We start from the raw sequence: 18798 nt of genomic DNA on the forward strand, positions 1-18798 counted from the left end.
CTCGTGTGCGCCTTTCTTGTCTTGGGAAGACGTAAAGCTCTGGGTTGGCTTGTCTTGTTTCTCTTTGCTCTAAGATGTTTCTTTTCTCTCGTGCAGAAGTAAGCACTTTAAAGGACCTTTTTGGACTCGCCAGCAGCGGTAGGCGACCTCCGCGCTCTCGGCGTGTGGGTTGAGGGATGCGTGTGAGTTCGGTGTGTCTGAGGCCAGAGACGCTGAATGAGCGTTCTTGCCTTTCCACCTGTCTGGTGCTAAAACGCCTCTCTACTTTTAGAGCATGACCTCTCCATGGCAAAATATAGCAGGCTTCCTAAAAAAAAGGAGAATGAGAAGGTAAGAATGCCCACCCTACCTGTTGTCTTTCACCTCCTTCTGCGTCTTCCTGTTGTGGGTTTGTGGTCTCGTGGATGTCCGGGTTCCTTTCTTCTTTTTTTTGTTTCCAAACGTGGATTTTTAAATTTTTTCATCCTAAATCTTCTAAGTAGTCTTCCACTTCCCAATTCCAGCTTTAAAGACTGAGTTTTCAAACACCAACTTGGGACCATTGTAAAATTGTAATCACATGATGATTTTAACTTAAGCCAGGGACGTGGTGCGATTATCTGACTCATATCCACTCAGGCACTTGAACTCCTCGCCCTGGGTGTTGACTCTTATTTTTTAACTCATGCTTTCTAGCTTTTTCCCTCCTATAAAGAGTACTGAATATTGTCAGGCATGTCACGTTTATTTCTGTTACGTGATTTCCCAGGATGCAGGCTCACGAGCGAACCACAGTGTCTGTGCCATCCAGGGCACTGGACTCTTGTTTTCCTAAAGGACCATGGCACTTTGTAGTGCTGCCAGAGAAGGCACTGGCTTCCCCCCCCCCCTGCAGCCTCACACACACTGGGGTGCTGTTATTTTGGTGTTTTTAATTTGGACTTTTAAAAACACGACGTGATACCTTACCGATGTTAATGGTTCTCATGTATGAACAAACATGTTTGGAAGTTGCATGCTCTCCTAGAATCGCCACATCCATTAGACAACTTGAAGTTCCCCCTTCACCTCGCAAACAGGTGAAGACCGAAGTCGTGAGAGAGGTGGCAGCGGCCCGGCGGAAGCAGCACCTTTCGTCCCTTCAGTACTACTGCGCCCTCAACGCGCTGCAGCACAGGAAGCGCGTGGCCATGATGGAGCCCATGCTGGGCTTTGCCCACGGCCAGGTAAGGCCCAGCCAGCCGTGGAGGGCAGCGTGGCATTCTGCTGAGGTGGCACAGGGGACAGACAAGCGTCATCAGAGGAAGAAGCACAGGTGCCCAGCCTCCCCACGTTCAGCACTGGGAGAGCTTCCAGTTGGGCTGGACCAGCATGAGCTGGGCTTGTTAGGCTGTACCGGCAGGAGATGAGGGCCTTGATTCCGCACCTCCCAGGGGAGGAGCCGGCCTGGCCCTGTCTCCTGTCCGATGACAGGCAGGCCTGGCCCTTTGTCTGAGAGGCAGCTGACTGTCAGGCTGTAGAGCCAAGCTCGCCAGCTAGGACTCCGCCCGCTCCTCAGCCGCTCTGTGGGGTGAGGTCACCCTCACGTGATGCCTGGCTGAGCTGACTGCCAGCACCTTGGCTCGCAGGGAGACGTTGCCAGTGCTTGTTCAGTCCCTCCCCGCCACTGAATGGTCTGCAGAGCGTTTGTCTGCAGGAGGCGGCAGTTATAGGATGGGACCTGGACCGCGGCCCCAGCCTGGCCGGGGTGGAGTGAGTGGGAATGCGGGGCGCGGGGCCCTCACCGCCCTCGGCCCTGCTCTAGCCTCACTTATGTTGACTCCAACCCTCACTGTGGCTAGTGAGACACATGCCCGGGGACCTTCTCCCAGGTGATGATCTAGGACTAGAAAGGAATGTGAGAAAGCAAAATGAGGAGAAGGGGAGTCATTAACTGAAAAAAAACCTACATGTGAGCACCTATTATTTTTATAATACATTTCAGAACTGCATATATATTTTTTTAAAAAGCAGCATTACTTTCATTCAGGAGACAGGAGAACAAGAGAGGATTTTTAAACATCCAAACTCAGTTGTCTCTTACCTTAATATGGTCGTTACCTTCTTGAATGATGAGGACACTAAAGGCAGCCCATGCCTTCAGTGGTAATGTTTAAATAGAACAATATAATCTTTCTGTGTCATCCGAGTAAAGTTGGGTTAAGCCAAACACCAGCGCTGCCCAGCTGTGGGCTCCGGCCCTCAGCAAATCCTCGGGAGCCAGCTTCCTCGTGACCGGCCCTTGTGCATCCTCTCTGTGGCCCTCCTCTGTCCTTCCATGAAGCGTGGCAGCTCTGCCCGGCGGTTGTCCCAGCCTGTTAAGAGAATGCCAGTACTCCCTCTGCTCTCTAGTTAATTCCTCCTGTCATGCTGTCCTCCCTGGGCTGACTGGCCTTGCCTCTGGAGCAGTAATCCCTGCTCCTGAGAGGCCCACGGTCCCGGAGGGTCCCCAATTTGGAGTCTCAGGAAGATGCGTGGCTGCAGGCCTGGGACAGTGTTGGGAGCCTGGTTAGTTAGAGGAGGGGCCTTAAAAGATCTGCAGCGTGGGTTGGATACCGGCTGCTTTCAACTCTCCACGGCTGAGGGCTACCCCACCTCCCCAGCCTGCACCTGTAAGCGAATGCTGCTCACCACAGGGCAGAAGGGAGACGGCAGGTGCCGTAGTGCAGATGCAGCCGTGCCTGGGAAAGCAGAACAGGGCACTGGCCTTGCTGGGCGGTGGCAGGGTCATCGTTGAGGACTGAGGATGGCTCGTTTCATTTTTCACATGAAAAATGTCCAGATTTCAAGACATAAGATCAAATAGCCCCTTATCCTGCAGACTTTTTAATCCTTAGGCAGGTTGTTGTCTAACCCCATGAGTCTTTGGATGATTCCAAAGTAGTCCCCCTTTTTTTTAAGTATATTTTATTGATTATATTGTTACAATAGTTCCAATTTTTTCCCCTTTGCTCCCCTTGCCCAGCACCCCCCTTCCCGCAGGAATCCTCCCCCTCCCAAGTCCATGCCCATGGGTCGTACATACAGGTTCTCTGGCTTCACCCTTTCATATATTCTTCTTCTTCTTTTTTTTTTTTTAATAAATAATTAATTATTTTAACAATAAAAAAATAACAATCCCTCCCTCTCAGACTTAAGACCCTTTATAATCTCATAAAGGACGATGGGCAAAGGTCTTGTGCTCCGTCTAGCTGCTTCAAGCTGGACATGGTCGTCGTCCTACCTACCCTTGGGTCCAGAAATCCCAAATAATAGTGGGGGTGTGGAGGGGAGGGTGGCCTTCCCACACGGGGAAGGATCGTGCAGACTCCAGGTCAGCTGGCTGTGCCCGGACAACGGCGTGCTTGGTTTAACAGGCTGGCACCCTTGTTGTGTTCTGGGAACAACAGATTTGGCAACAGGGTTAAAAGGCACCATTCAATCCATAATCACTAGATGACAAAAGGCAGGGATTAATTTTTCAGTGTCCCACATTAGGGGAAAAAAAGGTCAAAGTATCCCTTTTCTTTTTAATCCTTACCAAAGGATATATTTATTGATATTTTAGAGAGAGAGATAGAAATATCAGTGTGAGAAAGCATTGATTGGTTGCCACTTGTATGAACCCCAACTGGGGATTGAACCAGCAGCTGCAGTGCATTTCAGACCATAGTCCTCGGGTCTCCTGGGCAGAGAGCATCCATCACAGAATGCTGGGGAGCAGTAGGGGCCCTCGCCAGCGCGGAGTGCCTAGGCGGTGCCTGGGCCTTGCTGTGTCCTTGACATACACGGCCCCCTTCCAGTAGATGTCAGGGCTGGAAGAGCCTTTTAAGGGTCTTCAGCCCAGTTTTCCTCTGGAGTCTTGCAGCCATGTCACCATCATACAGCCTCTGTCAGAACTGCTCGTGGCTCAGTGAACGGGGTCGGCAGATGGTGGCCCTCACCTTTCTGAGAGCCACCTCGTGCTGCTTGTTTGTTTCTTGTTGGTGCTGAGCTTGTCACTTGTCACACACCCACTTAGCCCCTGAAGATGCAAAGGTGAAGAAGACCTAATCCTTGCCCTCAAGACACCCACTACCTAAAATTCACACAGGAAAAAGGCTGATGATAATATCAAAGTTAATTATCCATAGTAACGACTGATACACCTGGTATATACCGAGCTTTTAACTTACATAATTCCTGAGCTTCACAGCCTGATGGCCAGATAGCAGGTCTCCCCATCCCCTTTGTACACATGCACCCAGGGCTTTGGGAGTGCAGCCGGGGGGGGGGGGGTGACAGCCCCTACTGTCAGTGTCTCCCTTAATGAGCTCATCAATGCCCTTTCCCGGACTGTTTTCAGACTATCGTAATTGTATCTTTCAGATTAACTTTTTTAAGAAGGGAGCAGAGATGTTTTCCCAAAGCATGGACAGCTTTTTATCCTCCGTTGCGGACATGGTTCAGAGGTAATGCTGTTCTCCAGTCTGGGTCTTTGTGCCTTTTGCTTTCCTGCTGACTCAGCACTGCCGGACGAGGGTAGGGCCGGTTCTCTCCACCCCCTGGGCTCTGACCAGAGCCCTCTTCTTAGCTGCCGACATTTGTGAATAGTGTGGTTCAGAAGTGGGTTTTCTCCGTTCCTAACTTGTGTGGAGCCCAGAGTCCTATCCGCTAATTTTAAAGATTATATAGCAATAAAAGATTAAAATGTCCACAGGGATCCTTTCCTGTTAGGTCCAAATTCCTGTTCTTAGGGTCTTATTTCGTTAATATTCAAGTTTCACGTGGTGGAAGCCTGGGGCCAGTTAGACTTGCTCTGGGTGACTTAGAACTGAGTGCTTTGTGTTTTCTCTGAGAGCTGACGGGTCAGCAGGCGACGTGCTGCAGCTTTTCAGGAACTGCTCACCGCGTTGCTTTCTTACAGACACACAAGGCCGTATGCCTTTTCTGCGTCAGCTGAACAGACTAGTTCAGTCTTGCAGGTGCTTATTTTCTAAAACGCGTCATCTCTCCAGACGGCCCTGCCCACACGTGCTTGATGCTGAGGCTGCTCTGACCCCGTTGCTGCCTGTCATCAGCGTCGCGATAGTGAGCTCGGAGGGGGCTCCCGGGCACTTCCAGCCCAGGGTGATCCGTTAGCAAATCAGACATAGGGCTCCTGGAATACCTTTCATATTTCTGGGGTCTAGACCTTTGTCCTTCTGTCTTGTTGGCGTGCATGAGCATTTTTCTGGGGAAGAAATCCTTACCTTTCATTGGGTCCCCAGAGAGTTTGATCCCCCACAAAAGCTTAAGAACCTAAGCGGTTTTCTAAACCTCTTGCTCCTTCTCTCCTTCCTTCTCTTGTACTGTTTAACATTTTTTCCTCGTATTCTGTTCTATTAGCCCTGGCAGTGACAAGCAAGTGTAGCTAATGAGGTTTTTCTCCAGCCGGCCTCTCCTGAGGCTGCCAGTCCTGGAGTCCCCAGTCATTTCATTCCAATGTCAAAGTAGCCAAAACGCCCTCAGACGGCTGCTTGCATCTGCTGTATTCCACATGCGCAGGCCGTGGGCAGGGCGCGTCCCCACCAGGAGAGCGTGCCATGTGCGCGCCCCACTGGCTTTGCCGTGGGAGCCTTCTGAGAAAATCCTGAGGACTCTCTCACGATGTGCATAATTCTGTCTCATGGTCTTGAATGCAGTGGAGAGTGGATAAGCCTCGGAAGTCTGCTTTCTCGGCTGGGTGGGCCATGTTGGCAGGTTGTGTTCAGGCCTTTCTAACCAAGCCTGCCACCACCGGGCGGGGTGGTCGTGTGGCTTTCTTCAGAGGAAAAACGTTGCCCTGGCTTGGTGGCTGCACCTTCACCGCTCCTGGTCATTTTCCCATCTCCAGTGGCCGTCTCCCCAGCTCCTGCCTAACCCGAGGCGGGGGCGCAAGAGACCACTCTTTCCTTCTTGCCTTTCTGGCACTTCCACAGGCCGCCTGCGTGGGCTGCTCCTGAGAACGGGCTCATGAAAGCTCTTCTCCTAGAAGTTGTATCAGCAGCTCTGAGTACGGACCCCACTCCGTCAGCAGAGACGCTGGTTAGCTGGGGTGGGGCATTGTCCAGTGGTATTCCTCATGTTCTGCTTTAAAGCGGCAGTCATGGGAATGCTCAGTCACGCAGCCTTGAGTCACTGACCTCCAGTGAGAGGACAGGAAGCCGGGCTCCTTGCGTGAGGCAGGACGCCACGGGGGCGGGCTCTGCCACCTGCCGCCCACCGCGCTGGGCTGGCCAGTGATGAGGGACTGACCTGACTCCTGTCCTCAGCATTCAGGCGGAACTGGAAGCTGAAGCGGAAAAGATGCGGGTGTCCCAGCAGGAACTCCTTGCTATTGATGAGTCTGTTTACGCCCCAGACGTCGATGTGGCTGCGCCTCAGATCAACAGGAACCTCATCCAGAAGGCCGGCTACCTTAACCTCAGAAGGTGAGGGCGCCGGTGCCCGCCCCTCACAGTGGCCGAAGGGCTCTGCTGTGTGCCCTGGGAGAGGGTGGGGGCGGGGGAGGCTGGGGAGGAGCTCCCCCCGCATCGCCCCTCCCGCCTGGGACCCAGGAAGCCCCTGGGCCCGGGTCCTAGATGCCCTGGGAGGTGCGCTTGAAACAGTCCTGGGAGTAAGAACCACAGGCCGGCCCTGTCCCTGCTCATCCTGGCCGTCTGCAGACAGACTGCTCTTAACTGTCAGCATCCTGGACCACTGAGAGTAATTTTCCCACCCCCCAGGCCCCTGACAGGGGAAACGCCCTCCGGCTGAGGCAGAGGCTGAGGGCCCGGAAGCTCTCAGTCATCTCCGTTCATCTAGACTGAATCACACAGTGAATACTCAGGTCCTCAAAGGTCCATTTGAGAGGGACGATTGGGTTAAAGTGCATCTAGGAGCAGAGAGGCTGCTGTCGGGTGCGGGGAAGGCTGACTTTCGGGCGGTGGGGCCTCCGTCGCTTCATCTGTAAAGCAGAGCTGATCGTTGCACCGACTTCATAAAGTGGTTACAAGGGCTGAATGGGGTATTTCCTAGGGGGCAGTAAGCACGCAAGTGTCAGCTCTTAGCTTTTTTGGAAGTTGTAATTGTTGAGGCAGGAAGCCTAGAGCCTCACGTTGTAGTTGCTGGTCAGTACAGACGGCATGAGGCCCCCGCATCTGACCTCCCCGCAGCGGCAGCGGAGTCTGCCGGGGGGAACTGCCAGGTGTGTTGTGACCCAGGAAGAGCTCCTCAAAGGCCCGTGAGCTTTTGACCACAAGCCAAGGGTCTCCCTTAGTTCTGCGCAGAGAGAAAACCCCGCAGGGTCGTGGGGGGTGAGCTGTGGGCCAAGGGGACCCTGGCGACTCCAGCAGACGTGGAGCAGCTCAGCCCCATGTCTCAGAGGAAGGACCTCCCAGGTTTCAGTCCTCTTAGAAGCCGGGTTCGCAGCCAGGCTGGCTGCAGGGGTGGCGCCTCCCGCCCACGCGGTGGAGTTGGCCCCGGGACTGGCCTCCCGGCGTGAGCTGGGCCCGTAAGCTCCCAGATCCTTCAAGCTCAATTGCACCTTTTCTGCTACTCCTCACACTTTATTTTCAAGGCAGTTTTGTTTAATTTAAAGAAATCCATTGTTTCTAAAATGTCACCGAAGCCCATAAAGTGGCAGCTGACTTTGAGGTGCTGGTCATGCCTCCTGGTACTAATGGGCTTTCAAACACAATCCTTACAGTAAAACAGGGCTGGTCACCACCACCTGGGAGAGACTTTACTTCTTCACGCAAGGCGGGAATCTCATGTGTCAGCCCAGGGGAGCCGTGGCTGGAGGCCTGATCCAGGACCTGGATAACTGCTCCGTGATGGCGGTGGATTGTGAAGACCGACGCTACTGCTTCCAGATCACCACTCCCAACGGGAAATCGTACGTCATGTGGGTTTTACGTGGGTGGAGAACCAGCGTAGGGACCCCACCCCTGCCCAGGCCTCCCCACTCATTCCTCCGTGGGGAAGATGGTTTTAGGTTCTCGTGAAGCAGGCACACGTGACCCGCGTGGGAACCACGCTGCTTTATGTGGGGAGTCCCAGTGAGACGCGTCTGTGGCTTAGAGAAGAGATGGCCCACGTGTGAGATGGGGGTGAAGGCGGCTGTTTGTCAGCACAGGGCTCAGCGCCTGTCCTAGACGCAGCCTTTGGGCTTGTGTTGCGGCGGGGCAGGCACTACAGGGAGAGTCGGTAATGAAGGACGATCTGCCTGAGGAGCCAGTTCTTCCAGCTGAGATGGGAGATATGAACAGTATGTGCAGCGGCAGCAGGGTCATTCCTTAGCGTGCTGTCCCCAGACGTCATGGGCCCAGAGGGGGTCCTGCTTTCCAAATGGCAGCCGTGTAGTCGTTCACAGTCACTCCCACACCGGTGGGAGCCTCTCCCTTAGAGCAGGGACTCCCAGCTGTGCTCCGAGGGGTTCCGATCCCCAGGAGGTGGGAGGTGCTCGGGGTTCGCCTGGCGGGGGAGAGCAGTGGCCGTCCTGCAGGCACTTGCTATCTGTTATGGTTCCAACTTGAGGTTTGGACACTCGCCTTTTGGGAGGGCGAGGCAGCGCCGGGCCAGTGTTGACAGTCTCCTCCCAGACCGGCAGAGCGTCTTCCTCCCTGAGTGATGAGAAATGGCCTGGGAATGAGGACGCCCAGCTTCTGGTCGTGGCCCGAGGCAGGCACTCAACTCCTGTGGGCCTCGGTCTCCTCAGATGTGCAGCAGGGAGAAGATTCACGCTCCCCCTCCCATAGATGAGGTGGACAGAGGAGCTAGCGGGTGTGGGGTCCCTTTAGAGTTAAACCTTCACAAAGGAAGGCCAGTATGCCTGTCTGTGTTCCACAGGCAGATTTCTCGGTGCTGAGAAGGAGCAGAAAGGCTGCAGACGCCTTCCTTGGGCGTGTGTGGGAGGAGTGGCTGGGCCGGAGTCCTGGCTGCCTTGGGTCAGCTAAGGGCGGCAACAGGACGGTCAGCACTGTAAGAAGCGCAGCCCCGGGCCAGCGGGTCTGAGCCCGGCCTGCTCATTTTACAGACGAGAGAGCTGAGGCCCAGGGAAAGGAAGGGTTTGTCCCGATGACACAGCAAGGGAGCCGCGGAGCCGGACCCGGAACCGCATCCTCTCTCCTTCCCACTTTGCTGCCTTCCTGGCCCTTCCCTTCGGGACCCCAGCGGAGTTCAGTTTTTGTAGCATAAGCCTCGGTCACTGAGATCCGGGAGGCACTTACTTAGATGCACTTTATTTCAGGGGAATAATCCTCCAGGCAGAAAGCAGGAAGGAGAATGAAGAGGTAAAGCTTTTGTTTGCTTCCCTTCCTTCCCGGTGTAGTGGGGACTCCGGGGTTCAGCCGTTTCTTTCCCTGTCCTCCGCAGTGGATCTGTGCGATCAACAACATCTCCAGGCAGATCTACCTGACCGACAACCCCGAGGTACCCCGGCTGCCTTCCCCGCACCCCGCCCTGTGCTCACTCCCAAAGTAAGCGTCCGCCTCCCGGGGCTGAGCCTGTCTTCCTGTGGGTTTCTAGGCGGTCGCCATCAAGTTGAACGAGACGGCTCTCCAAGCAGTGACTCCCATTACAAGTTTTAGGAAGAAACAGGAAAGCCCGTGCCCCAGGTAACTAATGGACAGAGGCGAGCTAGCTTTTGCGGAGCCAAACCACGCGTTAGGAATTTGACACAAGCTGTCACTTCATCCTCACACACACCGGGCGGGGTGCAGCCCAGTTCTCCAAGAGCAGTGACTGGCCAGGTGGCCGGGAAAGGTTAACCTGTTCGCCAGGTTCACAGCGCAGATGAGGGCGGAGCCGGGACTCAGGCCTGGCTGAAAACACCCGGTCCTGCCCAGGGCCCCGAGCACGGAGGACTTGCCCGGAGGGCCCTCCTGGGTGGGAGTTCCCCCCACGTTTTCTAGCAGCGTCAACAAAGTTATGGAACCAAAACATACTTTTCTAAAAAATAAAAAACAAAATCACCTTTTATGTGTCCATGTTACTGCCCAGGCCTTATCTGCACGTATATTGATATTTACACGTGTGCATTTATTTTGCCTCCTTGCACATAAGTTTTCCGTATTTTTACATTTTTCTTGTCCCTTTTAATAGCTACACACTATTCCATCATTTATTAGCCATTGAATGTTTAGGTCGCTCCCCCTTTCATGTTTCTTGTTATTTGTGGGGAGCATTTTCGTGCATACAGCTGTTCTCTCATTTTGAATACTGCCTCAGGATTTGTTCCAGGAATCCCACCTTCTTTTTTAATAGGAGTTTCCATTTGGTTAAATAATAGAGAGCCATAGGATTTGTCATGGCCCCAAAGGGTAAATTACAATGGACTGTATTTGGTATCCATTTTCTAAGTGTTTTACAGATATTACCTAATGGCTCCAAAACAGTCAGGAAGCTCAGTGGTTAGTAACTCCCAGGGTCTCCGTGCTGTGCCCATGGAGCCAGTGATACGGAGACGAAGGTGAGGCCAGAAAATAGGTGTGAGTCTGACTGTGACAGAATTAGGCACCCTGCTTAGGAGTCGTAGGCACTGGGGCAGAGCTGCAGGCTTTGAGAACAGGGGCGGCATAACCAGAAGCTCAGGAGGCACACAGGTACAAGATTGTCCCTGTGACTTAGCAGAACCACAGAGTGCATTGGAGGGGGAGCGTCAGCCTGGCCGGAGAGGTCTAGTGGATGAATAGGAATTGGAGCTGGTGTTTGAAGTATGAGAGTCGGGTGAGCAGTGCAGTTGGGATGGAGACAGAAAGGAGGAAGAGCATGCGGTGTGCTTGGTGTGGCTCTAGGGGAGTGGAGAAGGAGGCTCTCAGGAGAGACGAGCGCCGGCGTGGGGCTGAATGCTAAGCCAGGAGGTATTATTCCCTCAGCTCCCGTTCTGGACGCCTGCTATGTACCAAGTAATAAATATGATTTAACTGCATCTCTGCCCTCAAAGCCTGTCTCCCAGAGAGAAAGATATAAAGTTGGTCAAAAAGTCCGTTATGTTTTTTCCATAAAATAAAAGACACATTTTTTATTTTCACCAATAACTTGATTGATTTGGATATTCTGAGTACGCTGGCTGTGTCCCACTATTGGCTTCTAGTGGGGAGAGGCCAGGGGCGCTGCTAAACACCTTCCAGTGCGTAATAAGGCAGCCTCACAGCAAAGAATTATTTGGCCAAAATGTCAGTAGTACAAAGAAACTTCACAAATCACTTGTGACATGTTCCATCAGTCATAGAACCTTCTCCATACAGTGCACAAATCTTTTTTTGAGTTGGTTTTTACCTTTCTTGAAATAATAAAGCGTAATACACCAAAAATGTTGCATATCTTTTTCCATCTTTAATATTAAAATGGCTGGACAAAAATTCACCAGTTTTGATGATTTTTTAAAAAAATGCATGCTGGTATGACAGTTGTCACCATACAGTCTAACAAAATTATTTCAAATGAAGTTGAAGACAACTAAGCACTACTAGAGCCATTGTACGGAAAAAGCATAACGGACTTTTTGGCCAACCCAGTACAAACCGAAAATCAGCTGATAGCGATTAAGGAGTACCAGAGTGTGGTGTGCTACACAGCAGAGCTACCTATAGGCAGTGGATGATCTGGTGTTCCAACCAAGGAATGAAGGGCGTTTTACGGAGATTTATTTGTAGAATGGTTTGAAGGCCTGATTGAAATCTCCCTTGTCTCCATCAGCGCTCAACACGTATTCATTTGATTGTAAAGACAATAGATTAAAAGGGATTTATTTTTCCTCTCCTATCTTATACTATAATCCAGCCAGAGCATGGAAAATTCAGAGCTGCAAAATGACAAGACTGTTCCCAAAGCAACAGTGAGTGTACCTGAAGCTGAAGAACTGATTGCCCCCGGAACACCCATTCAGTTTGACATTGTACTTCCTGCTACAGAATTCCTTGATCAGAATCGAGGGAGCAGGTACGGGCTATGGGAGGTCATCTCTGGAAGAAATGAACATAAACTTGACATGTCTCGTGTCCCTACCCACCTCCAACGGCTGTTGGCACTGTGACTTAGAGGTCACATGCTGAGCATCCTTTTAGCTGAAGCTGGCATGACCGTTTGACTCTGGCTGTTCCCCTAGGCGCACCAACCCTTTCGGTGAGACTGACGAGGACACATTCCCAGAAGCAGAAGGTATGTCGTTGGCTGGGTGTGCTGCTTTCCCCTGCACAAAGTGACAAGGGCCATCAAAGTAAGGTGTGGCATCATGTTCTAGAGAGCAGTGACTTGAAACAGGGATTGAGATGACGACCCACAGACATGTTCTCTGAAAACTCATCAGGACACGTGCAGTGAGGTCTTGGGTAAAAACTGAGGGGAAGTTGACAGATCTCGTACAACTATGGCACCCCTGGCCACACTCACACCTTTTTGTAGCTCCTGCTTAGAGAGTTGCCGGATCTAAATCTGGTGTCACGTTGTTACCAAACAAATTCAGAGGGTAAAAGGATTTCCTTAAAACGCCGTCTGGATGAGTCATAACTGTGCTGTTTCATTTTAGAAACACCAACAGCACAAATAACTCGTTCTTGAATCTGAAGATCACATGAATATTGTTTAAATTCGTATTTTTGTTCATTTTACGTTCTTCTGTACATCAGCACATACTCAGTAGAGCTGACCGATAACCCCTGCTCCACAGAGTTCCGAGCCAAGGCAAGTGCTGGAGCTGCGACTGTCATGAGAGTAAAATGCTACTTACCTGGCTGTAAAAGTCGCACTTGAGAAGTGGCACTTCTTACAGCTTTAGGAAAAAAGGAAAAAAATTGCCTCGGATCTGACTCTCCATGTACGTCCAGCTGACTTTCCATACAGTCCAGTTTGTAAACAGCCTAGGCAAAAACTCACACGTGTACAAACGTTTCATACGGGAGTAACCAGTTGTGACATTATGTCAGTTCTAGTTTCCTAATATATGTTTAACTCGTTATTTTTTAGGGACTAGGATACTAATGGGAGGGCAGGTAAGCAAAAAGGCTTAGTTTAAAATGGTAGGTAAATGAATTATTCTCACAGAAAAAAGATCTGTGAAACCACGTCCATGACCTTCAGTTTGGCTGCTGTTACTCGGCCTTGTCAGGCCCTGTGGCACCATCAGGATGCCAGCACTGGAAGTTCAGTAGAATCAAGTAAGCAAACTTAGTTTGAGGTCTCCGTTAGTTTATGGAATATAACATCACTGCCCTTCCATCATAAATGAGTAAGACCCAAAATCAGCTCTTCTTTTCTTCAAATAAGCCTCCTTTTCTAAGAGGACTTAATCAGTAGGCCAGAGTAATGAATTTCCTGTTATCTAGTGGGAAAACTTTATTTTCAGAGGTCTGATGCGTATGCTGCCACCATGTAGCCACCTGGCTGTAGTGCAGAAGGATGCTCATCTGGTACTGCTATCTTATTTTATAGATGGAGAAAACACGGGGCTTTTCTAGTCCAGCAAAGTAGTCCGACAGACAGGAGATTCAGAGCTTTGGCAGTTTTCGTGTGGTTTGTAAAAGCCGAGTATTGAGAGATTTGGGTAGAAAGCCAACCAAACCTGAGGCCCTGAGGCTGTTCTCAGACCAGCACGTAGGACACGGGGTGCAGACCAGCAGCTGGCAGGACGTCAGTGTGACGCTGAGCAGAAAATGCTCTCTTGCAGATTCTCTTTTGCAACAGATGTTCATAGTCCGGTTTCTGGGCTCGATGGCAGTTAAAACAGACCACACCACTGAAGTGATTTACGAAGCAATGAGACAAGTATTGGCAGCACGCGCCATTCATAACATCTTCCGTATGGCAGAGTCCCACCTGGTGGTCACCAGTCAGACCCTGAGGTACGTCCGCTTTCACTTTCAGACTTCCTTACAGCTGCATCCAGTTCCCATTTTAAGGCACATTCACCTACCTAGAATGTTCCTAACTAGGATATTCAGTGGGATTAAGTGAAGATGCTACTCGTTTCTGCCCTATTCCTTTGACAGTTTGATTTTGTAAGATATGTTGGGTAGAAGATCTTTCGGAACTGAGTGGTGAGTGAATCCTTTTCTTCATAAGGTCACCATCACTCGAAAGTTGCCATCTCAGAGCATGAAAATGGAAGGGGGGGGTGGTGGTGGTGGGGTGTGTGTGTGTGTGTGTGTTTCATATCTGAGAGGACTTTATAAAAATTAACAACAATGAATATAGGGCATGAGCCTGCCTAATTAGACCACCACAAGAAAAATCTGATCAATATTTGTCGGGCTTAAAATCAAGAAGCCAGGCAATGTGAAATGCTTTCGGAGTTCAGGCAGTGACACCTGTGTGAACGCTGGGGAACGACGCCCGGGCCCCAGCCTGCACGGGTCTCACCGAGGGCTGCACTGTCCCGCCCCGCAGCTGCACGCAGGCCTGAAGCACAGCCGGCCTGACCCGAGAGGTGCTGCGAATGTGAAGTTCTAAAGCTTCGTCCTGCCCCAATAAAGAAAACAAAATAGCTCAGGAATTTTTGTATTAATAACATGTCTAGCTGATATTTTAGATCTGTGACGTAAGTATATTAATTTCACCTGTTTTACTTTCTTAAATGTAGCTGCTAGGAAAATGTATGTAATGAGGCTCACATCCCATGTCTGTAGGACAGCAGCCATGCATTGGAGCCAGAACGTCTATGTTTATTCCTGGCTTTGGCATTTACTAGTTGTATGACCTTGGGCAAGTTATTTAACCCCTGTGCCTTGGTTTCTTCAGCTATAAAATGAAAAATAACTGTATCTACACCCCTAGTGTTGTCATGAGGAGCAGATGAGTTAATACTTGTAAAACATTTACAGCTGTGACTGGCACACAGAAAGTGTACAATAAACGTTAGCTTCAAAAAGTTAACAAGGACTTAAAAATTAGAATATAATTTTTTCCATTCATTAATAAGAATTGGGCTCTTATGAATAAAACCTTATGTTTATTACAGCTTTTCTCCGAGTATGCCCTGGATCTTTTTATAGGCGTTGGCTCACTGTTCTCATAACCTTCACAAGGATCAGAGTAAATATGTGAAAGCACTGGAAATCCCTAGTGCATCAGAGAACACTATCAAAAAGAAGTGCAAAGACAATCCACAGACTGTTCTGAGAATGTTTATCCAACATTTGTGATACACGGTCTCTCTTAAAATTTCAGGTTAATAGACCCTCCGACGCAAGTCTGCCGAGCCAGTGTAAGTATGCGCCCACTTCAGCGATGACCCCTTCGTTCATCTGTGTGACCACCTGAGACACAAACTCAATGACTGTCACTAATAGTGCACTTTTTTCATGACTTTTCCATGGAGAATGACCTTGTCGTTTTAATTCCAGTTTGTTGTTTGATATTAAGTCTATTCCTGTTTCTTCCAGTTTGAGCTTAACAGTGTCACCCAGTTCGCTGCGCATCAAGAAAACAAGAGACTGGTTGGCTTTGTGGTCCGCTTGCCTGAATCCACGGGCGGAGAGTCTCTGAGCACATATGTTTTTGAAAGCAACTCGGAAGGCGAAAAGGTCTTATTTTTTTCATCTTAAGATTCCATAATGTCTTGGTATAAAAAAAGATATTCAGAGGGGTTTTTTGCACCACCCCCTGTCTAGTTGACTGTTCTGCAAGTCCCTGCTGAGGAGTTTAGAAAATAATACCTCCTAGGAAGCCCCCACAGGAAGAAAACGTCCCAGAAGTAATATTTCCCTGTGGAAAATACTTATTAATCAGAATACACTGATGACAAAGAACTTTGATGGTGAGATACAATTGTTTAGTAGAGCTATCAGCAAATGTTAAAAGCAGTTCTCCTCAAAGTAAAAGTTATATCAGAGAAAATCTCAGAGAGCAAGCCAAGGAAGCAGACATCAAGTACATTAAGCTGTTCTCTTGTTTAGTATGAAAATTCCCTACTTAGAATTAATCAAAATTAACCAGCCCTTCTTTCACCAAGTATCTGTTTGCCATGCAAGTATGAACATGCAGATGCTAAGTACCGTCACGAGAGAAAGGAAATGGGCATCCCACTAAGAATTTCAAACGCTGGAGTAGCTTCAGTTTCCACCGACCTGGGTATTTTTTGTATGCATATTTGGCAACAGGAGACCAGGACAGGTGGACACTCACGTTCAGAGCCCTGTGTGATGAGTCTCCCCCAGTCACGTCCCCATGCTGATATGAGCGGACAGTGACCTCATTTCCATAATCAGAGTTTTTTCTAAAATCTTTATCCTTTTCTACCTTTGCCAAACACCAGTTTTCTTGTCTTTTGCAGATATGTTATGCTATCAATTTGGGAAAAGAAATCATTGAGGTTCAAAAGGTATGGTCCACTTGAACGCTGGTTTAGCAGCTACTCAAAAGATGGCAAATGTTAGTACTCTTCCCCAGAAGAGAAACAATGCTCGTTAGGCAGTGTGGCCAGGTTTGGGCTTTCCTTTCTAAGCAGCCAACCACATTTTTGATCAGCTAGTTCCATAGTCACTGGTAACTCATGTGGAGTTCTTAAAAATGTCACTGCTGCCGCCCCTGCTTTCTCTCTTGCTTGCTGCTGTCGCCTAGGCTTCCCCGTGTTTGAAATTAGGACGGCAGAAACTCAGACATCCACCACGTGCTCTTAGGCCTTGCTCCACAGAGTGGCCCAGCACGCATCACCCAGAAACTTAGCTAGCTATGAAGGTTCAGACCTCCCTGTCTTTCAGCAGCTTACAATCTTTCATTCACCCGCTAGGTGTTTGAGAGCCCAGTTTGTGAAAGAAAAACCCTGAATTATGGCAGTGAGCACGACAGATAACAGTTCCTGCCCCAGGGGGCTTCTATGGAGTTCAGCATTGTCTAGAAGGACCTTCTGCAATAATGGAAAATATGCAGATTGAATGTGACTAGTGTGACTGAGGAATGGGATTTTTAAATTTTATTTACTTTAAATTTGAATGCTAATGTAGCTAGTGAGGCCCCTATCAGTGTGGTTCAAGTCCTCTAGCGTAGACCAAGGACTAACACCGACATACATGAAGTGATAACAGGGCATGTTAGATTGTTATGGTCTAGATCAGGGTTGGCAGACCTTCTCTGTAAAGGGCCAGGTGGTACACCTTTTGGGCTCATCATCGCTGTCTCAGCGATTAAACTCTGCTCCTGTAACACAGAAGCAGCCATAGGTATAGTATGGACATAAACGGTGTGGCTGTGTTCCAATAAAACGTTGACAACACAAGGGGTGAGCCAAATGGCCCCAGTTTGCAAACCCTTAGTATAGATTATGAGAGACAAGACAGGAGTTTAAAGAGACAGAAGACAAAGATGTGTTGTGAGGGAAGTCCTTCTTTGGACTCTCTGAGAAAATGACTATGATTTGGGAATGTAGTGATAGTCTGGCTGAAAGGAAAGCCAACGCCTAGATTCTAGAAGTAATAGAGTGGAGTTTTTTTCAGAGAAGCAAAAAGACTCACCTGAAGGCACACACAGACAAGTAAGAAGGAAGGAGGCTAGAGGACAGAACATAATGAAAGCCAAGCCAGAAGGGTATCAAGTGCATTTTAAGCGTTTTCTTTTTTCCTCCTTAAACTCCCGTAATTTCAGGATCCAGAAGCACTGGCTCAATTAATGCTGTCCATACCACTAACCAATGACGGAAAATATGTACTATTAAACGATCAAGCTGATGACAGTGATGGAATTCCAAGTGAAAATAGAGGCGCAGAATCTGAAGCATAACTCTTATGCCTTTGGGGGAAGAGCACCCAGGAAGGAGAGCTACCTCCTTAAGGGTTTTCAACTTCTCTGATACACAGGCACACAACCTGGTTTCAGAATGCTGACAATCGCTCATGGAATGTACTCTCGCTGCCTTGGTACTGAGACTTGGGAGGGAAACAGTAAGAAATGGTTGACAACATTCCTATCCATCTACAAATGTAATTTTAGGTGCTTTGTGGTAAGTCCTTTTCTTAGATTGTTGTTGTTCAGTGCACAGAATCAAAGGTATGAGAAAATGCAATGTTCACTTTATTTGAATTTCATCTCTTTTCAGTTTCCAGTATCCTTTTTTAAAAATAGCAAAAGCCTAGATTTATAATTTGATAAACACTAAATATTTCCTATTAATATAATCTATTTTTGTACTTCACTTAATAAGCTTTAAGTGCCTGTCATTCTGAAAATGGTGTATTTATAATCAAGCTTGTCTCGTAATTGGACCTAATAGCATTAATTTGTGCGGTCAAGTGAGGAGCCCTGCTCGGGCCTGAGCACCATCAGATGTGCAGGCCTAGTTCTGATCACTGTTCCAGGCTTCATGCAACACGAAGACTAGCAGATGAGGGCCACAAAAGACACTCAGTTTCACCGTGGATCCCCAGTGAACCAGCATTCGAAAGCGTGTGGTCCTGTAGGTATTCCTGTGTAGTAGTGGGTCACCAAGGGCAGGTGCAGTTCTGCCAGGTCCTGTTTCTTCTGAGCCAGACCCTCCTCAAGGAAGGCACCAATTAATTTTAAAACTCACTTGAAGAACAGCTGGTGGTGGGGCTTGGTACCAAGTTCCCCTTTCCTCTCTGGCACCCCAGCCAACTCCACTATCCCCTCCTACCCATGAAATAGTACAATGATCTTGAATTGGTACAATGTATTTAATTATAATCAAGTTCAACAGAATGTCATTGTCTTTGTAATAAATTAACCTAGCAGTAAATGCTAGCAAATAAAATCTATCATTCTGTTTCTTTTGCTTTTTGTGGTTATTTTCTAGAATATCCCTGGAAGAAAACTAAAGTTGGTTCTATAGCTTTGACAGTTAATTTCCAAAAAAACAAGCAGAATGAAACACAG

The 18798-nt window shown here is 49.0% G+C and overlaps 1 protein-coding gene across 1 annotated transcript in view; it reads left to right on the top strand.

Annotated features, from left to right (window-relative positions):
* The window catches only part of APPL2 (adaptor protein, phosphotyrosine interacting with PH domain and leucine zipper 2), a 38784-nt gene extending 20487 nt beyond the window's left edge, over positions 1–18297 (top strand). The window contains exons 6-21 of the mRNA XM_090272576.1: positions 97–138; positions 272–330; positions 1059–1205; positions 4366–4448; positions 6270–6428; positions 7685–7873; positions 9227–9269; positions 9352–9408; positions 9505–9593; positions 11761–11919; positions 12086–12138; positions 13643–13817; positions 15142–15178; positions 15357–15497; positions 16247–16294; positions 17554–18297. Of these exons, the coding sequence (XP_090128702.1) occupies positions 97–138; positions 272–330; positions 1059–1205; positions 4366–4448; positions 6270–6428; positions 7685–7873; positions 9227–9269; positions 9352–9408; positions 9505–9593; positions 11761–11919; positions 12086–12138; positions 13643–13817; positions 15142–15178; positions 15357–15497; positions 16247–16294; positions 17554–17688 (1616 nt within the window). The 3' untranslated portion in view covers positions 17689–18297. The remainder of the gene's footprint in view (positions 1–96; positions 139–271; positions 331–1058; positions 1206–4365; positions 4449–6269; positions 6429–7684; positions 7874–9226; positions 9270–9351; positions 9409–9504; positions 9594–11760; positions 11920–12085; positions 12139–13642; positions 13818–15141; positions 15179–15356; positions 15498–16246; positions 16295–17553) is intronic.
* Positions 18298–18798: the final 501 nt, after the last annotated feature.

The sequence above is a fragment of the Furipterus horrens genome, unplaced genomic scaffold (genome assembly GCF_987537825.1).
Source record: "Furipterus horrens unplaced genomic scaffold, mFurHor1.1.pri manual_scaffold_4, whole genome shotgun sequence".
Classification (NCBI taxonomy): Eukaryota; Metazoa; Chordata; class Mammalia; order Chiroptera; family Furipteridae; genus Furipterus; species Furipterus horrens.